Raw genomic sequence first — 6,488 nt, 5'->3', positions numbered from 1 at the left:
GAACATTTAGAAACATTTAGAGACATTTAGGAATATTTAGGAACATTTAGAAACATTTAGGAACATTTAAGAACATTTAGGAACATTTAGAAACATTTAGAGACATTTAGAAACATTTAAGAACATTTAAGAACATTTAGGAACATTTAGAGACATTTAGAGACATTTAGAAACATTTAGGAATATTTATGAACATTTAGGAACATTTAGAAACATTTAAGAACATTTAGGAACATTTAAGAACATTTAGAAACATTTAAGAACATTTAGGAACATTTAGAAACATTTAGGAACATTTAGGAACATTTAGAAACATTTAGGAACATTTAGAAACATTTAGGAACATTTAAGAACATTTAGGAACATTTAGAAACATTTAGGAACATTTAGAAACATTTAGGAACATTTAGGAACATTTAGAAACATTTAGGAACATTTACAAACATTTAGGAACATTTAAGAACATTTAGGAACATTTAGAAACATTTAGGAACATTTAGAAACATTTAGGAACATTTAGGAACATTTAGAAACATTTAGGAACATTTACAAACATTTAGGAACATTTAAGAACATTTAGAAACATTTAGAGACATTTAGGAACATTTAGGAACATTTAGGAACATTTAAGAACATTTAGAAACATTTAGGAACATTTAGAAACATTTAGAGACATTTAGAAACATTTAGAGACATTTAAGAACATTAAGAAACATTTAGAAACATTTAGGAACATTTAGGAACATTTAGAAACATTTAGGAACATTTAGAAACATTTAGAAACATTTAGAGACATTTACGAACATTTAGAAACATTTAGAGACATTTACGAACATTTAGAAACATTTAGGAACATTTAAGAACATTTAGGAACATTTAGAAACATTTAGAAACATTTAGAGACATTTACGAACATTTAGAAATATTTAGGAACATTTACGAACATTTAGAAACATTTAGGAACATTTACGAACATTTAGAAACATTTAGGAACATTTAGAAACATTTAGGAACATTTAAGAACATTTAGAAACATTTAGAGACATTTAGGAACATTTAGAAACATTTAGGAACATTTAGAAACATTTAGAGACATTTAGAAACATTTAAGAACATTTAGGAACATTTAGAAACATTTAAGAACACTTAGGAACATTTAGAAACATTTAGGAACATTTAGGAACATTTAGAAACATTTAGGAACATTTAGGAACATTTAGGAACATTTAGAAACATTTAGGAACATTTAGGAACATTTAAGAACATTTAGGAACATTTAGAAACATTTAGGAACATTTAGGAACATTTAGGAACATTTAAGAACATTTAGGAACATTTAAGAACATTTAAGAACATTTAGGAACATTTAGAAACATTTAGGAACATTTAGAAACATTTAGGAACATTTAAGAACATTTAGAAACATTTAGGAACATTTAGGAACATTTAGAAACATTTAGGAACATTTAGAAACATTTAGAGACATTTAGGAACATTTAGAAACATTTAGAAACATTTAGGAACATTTAAGAACATTTAGAAACATTTAGGAACATTTAGGAACATTTAGAAACATTTAGGAACATTTAGGAACATTTAAGAACATTTAGAAACATTTAGGAACATTTAGAAACATTTAGGAACATTTAAGAACATTTAGAAACATTTAGGAACATTTAGGAACATTTAGAAACATTTAGGAACTTTTAAGAACATTTAAGAACATTTAAGAACATTTAGGAACATTTAGGAACATTTAGGAACATTTAGAAACATTTAGGAACTTTTAGGAACATTTAGAAACATTTAGGAACTATTAAGAACATTTAAGAACATTTAGGAACATTTAAGAACATTTAAGAACATTTAGAAACATTTAGGAACATTTAGAAACATTTAGGAACATTTAGGAACATTTAGGAACATTTAGAAACATTTAGGAACTATTAAGAACATTTAAGAACATTTAGGAACATTTAAGAACATTTAGGAACATTTAGAAACATTTAGGAACTATTAAGAACATTTAAGAACATTTAGGAACATTTAAGAACATTTAAGAACATTTAGAAACATTTAGGAACATTTAGAAACATTTAGGAACATTTAGAAACAGTAAAGTTGTGTTTGTATATTTTGCCTCTCAGGAATGTCGATGGCCGTTCCCGGCTCCTTGGTTTCCCCCCCCCGCGTCTCGCTGCAGGTGGCGCCCCCCCCTGGTCACTCGGTGCTGCTGGTGTCCAACCTGAACCCAGAGGTCAGAGGTCACGCTCACAGTCACACAGCAGCCGACCAATCAGAGCGCTGCAGTTCATCACATGACTTTATTAACACTGTTTTTTCTTCGCAGAGCGTAACGCCCCAATGCCTCTTCATCCTGTTCGGTGAGGAATCAATCAATCAATCAATCAATCAGTCAGTCAGTCAGTCAGTTAATCAGTCAGTCAATCAGTCAGTCAGTCAATCAGTCAGTCAGTCAGTCAATCAGTCAGTCAGTCAATCAATCAGTCAGTCAATCAGTCAGTCAGTCAGTCAATCAATCAATCAGTTAGTCAGTCAGTTAATCAATCAATCGATCAGTCAGTCAATCAGTCAGTCAGTCAATCAATCAGTCAGTCAGTCAGTTAATCAATCAGTCAGTCAATCAATCAGTCAGTCAGTCAATCAGTCAGTCAATCAATCAATCAGTTAGTCAGTCAGTTAATCAATCGATCAGTCAGTCAATCAATCAGTCAGTCAGTCAGTTAATCAATCAATCGATCAGTCAGTCAATCAATCAGTCAGTCAGTCAGTTAATCAATCAGTCAGTCAATCAGTCAGTCAGTTAATCAATCAATCGATCAGTCAATCAGTCAGTCAATCAATCAGTCAGTCAATCAATCAGTCAGTCAGTCAGTTAATCAATCAGTCAGTCAATCAGTCAGTCAGTTAATCAATCAATCGATCAGTCAATCAGTCAGTCAATCAATCAGTCAGTCAGTCAGTTAATCAATCAGTCAGTCAATCAATCAGTCAGTCAGTTAATCAGTCAGTCAATCAATCAGTTAGTCAGTCAATCAGTCAGTCAGTCAATCAATCAGTCAGTCAGTCAGTTAATCAGTCAATCAATCAGTCAGTCAGTTAATCAGTCAGTCAATCAGTCAGTCAGTCAGTTAATCAGTCAATCAGTCAGTCATTCAATCAGTCAGTCAATCAGTTAATCAGTCAGTCAATCAGTCAGTCAATCAGTCAGTCAGTCAGTCAATCAGTCAGTCAGTTAATCAGTCAGTCAATCAATCAGTCAGTCAATCAGTCAGTCAATCAATCGGTCAGTCAATCAGTTAATCAGTCAGTCAATCAATCAGTCAGTCAATCAGTCAGTCAATCAGTTAATCAGTCAGTCAATCAGTCAGTCAGTCAGTTAATCAGTCAGTCAGTCAGTTAATCAGTCAGTCAATCAATCAGTCAGTCAATCAGTCAGTCAGTCAGTTAATCAGTCAGTCAATCAGTCAGTCAATCAGTCAGTCAGTCAGTTAATCAGTCAGTTAATCAGTCAGTCAATCAGTCAATCAGTCAGTCAGTCAGTTAATCAGTCAGTCAGTTAATCAGTCAGTCAGTCAATCAGTCAGTCAATCAATCAATCAGTCAGTCAGTTAATCAGTCAGTCAGTCAGTTAATCAGTCAGTCAGTCAGTGAATATAAGTGTACATTAAATATTAAAGCTGCTTTTGTATTTTCAGGCGTTTACGGCGACGTGCAGCGAGTTAAAATCCTTTTCAACAAACAGGAAAACGCTTTGGTTCAGATGAGCGACGGCACGCAGGCGCAGCTCGGTCCGCTAACTACGTTATCTAATCATTATTAAACATTTACGTTTTACATATTTTATATATATTATATTTGTTATTATATTTATTTACTATTATATTTATTATTATGTTTATTTATATATTTATTATGTATTTATTTATATTATGTGTTATGTTTATTTGTATTATAGTATTATATCAATTTATATTTTATTTATTATTATATTTATTTACTATTATATTTATTGTTGTTTATTTATATTTTATTAATTATTATATTTGTTATTTTATTTATTTATTATTATATTTATATTATATTTATTATTGTTTATTTATATTTTATTTATTATTATATTTCTTATTTTATTTATTTATATTACATATAAAAATAATAATCATTTTTAATTTTTATATTGTTCTCGTCCCAGCGATGAGTCACCTGAACGGCCAGCGTCTCCATGGAAACGTGATTCGGGTGACGCTGTCCAAACACCCGGTGGTGCAGCTTCCTCGGGGGGGGGCGGGGCAGGACGAGCAGACGCTCACACGAGATTTCTCCGGCTCCGCTCTGCATCGCTTCAAGAAACCCGGATCCAAAAACTTCAACAACATCTTCCCTCCGTCAGCGACGCTGCACCTGTCCAACATCCCGTAAGTCCCACAATGCCCCATAATGTCCCACAATGTCCCATAATGCCCCATAATGCCCCACAATGCCCCACAATGCCCCATAATGCCCCACAATGCCCCTGAATGTCCCACAATGTCCCATAATGCCCCACAATGCCCCTGAATGTCCCACAATGCCCCTGAATGTCCCACAATGCCCCACAATGTCCCACAATGCCCCACAATGCCCCACAATGTCCCACAATGCCCCTGAATGTCCCACAATGCCCCACAATGTCCCACCATGTCCCACCATGTCCCATAATGCCCCTGAATGTCCCACAATGTCCCATAATGCCCCATAATGCCCCACAATGCCCCACAATGCCCCACAATGCCCCATAATACCCCACAATGCCCCATAATGCCCCTGAATGTCCCACAATGTCCCATAATGCCCCACAATGCCCCACAATGCCCCTGAATGTCCCACAATGCCCCTGAATGTCCCACAATGCCCCACAATGTCCCACAATGCCCCTGAATGCCCCACAATGTCCCACAATGCCCCACAATGCCCCACAATGCCCCACAATGTCCCACAATGCCCCTGAATGTCCCACAATGCCCCACAATGCCCCACAATGTCCCATAATATCTCAGAATGTCCCATAATGCTCCTGTGTTGTGTCTTGCTGCAGCTCGACGGTCGGTGACGACGTCCTGAAGGATTTGTTCTCGTCCGCCGGATTCACCGTCAAAGCCTTCAAGTTTTTCCAGTAAGTCAAATAAAATCATTTTTACTTCAAACTTTTTCTATTTGAAAAATGTTTAAATTTCCCAAAAGAAAGAAATTTTTTTATCGCAACATCAAAACTGTTGAAAACTTAACGGATCAGCTGATGTGGAGCTGAAAGGTGATGAAGGTCAAAAGTTAAATAAAGGAGAGAAATGTATTTCATGTTCAGGAAGTGACATCATCAGCTCACTCTGCAGAGATTAAACTAAAAGGTTGAATATGAGAAGATATAATAATAATAATAATAATAATAATAATATATAATACTTTATTACAGTATTATCACAACAAACAGAACCACGTGAAAACTACGTTGTTATGTTTCTTCATATTTAGAATAATAAAAGATCAAATAAAACAAAACGACCCGTTTTCTCTGAGACTTGGTGATGTCATCACGGCAAGAGAGCAATAAAGTTAACTAGAATATAAATGCTCTCCGTGTCAGTTTGAGTTTTTAAAATGTTAATGATTATTATCTGAAGCCCATAAGATGCTAAAATAAAACTCTTCTACCTCCGACCCCCACCGAGGTCACACAGACCTCAGTGTGCTGAAAGAACAAACAGCTGTTTCCTGTTTTAATCCCTGAGTCTGATGTCACTTCCTCTGATATCACAGGAAGGACAGGAAGATGGCGCTGATGCAGCTGGCGTCGGTGGAGGAAGCCATCGAGGCTCTGATCGCTCTGCACGACCAACAGCTGGACCACAACCAGCACCTCCGGGTCTCCTTCTCCAAGTCCACCATCTGACCTTTGACCTTTGAGGCCCCAGACTGTCAGCAGAGTTAAAACAAGCAAACTTAAAGTCAAACTCCAGAAACAACACAAGGTGTTTCCTTCTCTGTGCCCCCCCAACATATATATACATATATATATATATATATATATAAATATACATATATATATACATATGTGTATATATGTATATCAGGATCAGTGAGGTTTTTTAGTGTCCATGTGGTTTAGTCAAATTTAAAAGGGTTAAAAATATGAAAATAAACGTTACACCATTTAATATAAAACCAACACAACCTGATGCCCCCCCCCCCCACTACTGCTAGTAACAGTAAAAGTACCAATACTGCAGTATGACCGCTGACATTTTGGGGCCTCTGTTTCCCTCCTGACCTTTGACCTCTGGAACCCCCCCCCCCCCAACACTTCAGGGCTTCTGATTGGCCCCCAGTCAGAACCAACGGACCAATGGGAGAACCCCGGCGACCGATGAACTTTCTGTGCCTACAAACACTCTGACATCATCGTCGCCATGGTCATGGAGGTCACCATC

General features: G+C 35.8%; 1 protein-coding gene across 1 annotated transcript in view; it reads left to right on the top strand.

Annotated features, from left to right (window-relative positions):
- Positions 1 to 6,051, top strand: part of LOC133995050 (polypyrimidine tract-binding protein 3-like) — a 16,063-nt gene extending 10,012 nt beyond the window's left edge. Inside the window, exons 9-14 of the mRNA XM_062434331.1 lie at positions 2,148 to 2,257; positions 2,351 to 2,384; positions 3,720 to 3,812; positions 4,217 to 4,439; positions 5,099 to 5,176; positions 5,818 to 6,051. Coding sequence (XP_062290315.1) covers positions 2,148 to 2,257; positions 2,351 to 2,384; positions 3,720 to 3,812; positions 4,217 to 4,439; positions 5,099 to 5,176; positions 5,818 to 5,950 — 671 coding nt within the window. The 3' untranslated portion in view covers positions 5,951 to 6,051. The remainder of the gene's footprint in view (positions 1 to 2,147; positions 2,258 to 2,350; positions 2,385 to 3,719; positions 3,813 to 4,216; positions 4,440 to 5,098; positions 5,177 to 5,817) is intronic.
- Positions 6,052 to 6,488: the final 437 nt, after the last annotated feature.

This window comes from Scomber scombrus, chromosome 15, assembly GCF_963691925.1.
Source record: "Scomber scombrus chromosome 15, fScoSco1.1, whole genome shotgun sequence".
Taxonomy (NCBI): domain Eukaryota; kingdom Metazoa; phylum Chordata; class Actinopteri; order Scombriformes; family Scombridae; genus Scomber; species Scomber scombrus.
The sequence above is the reverse complement of the archived record's forward strand: the minus strand, read 5'-3'. Positions and strand labels throughout refer to the sequence as shown.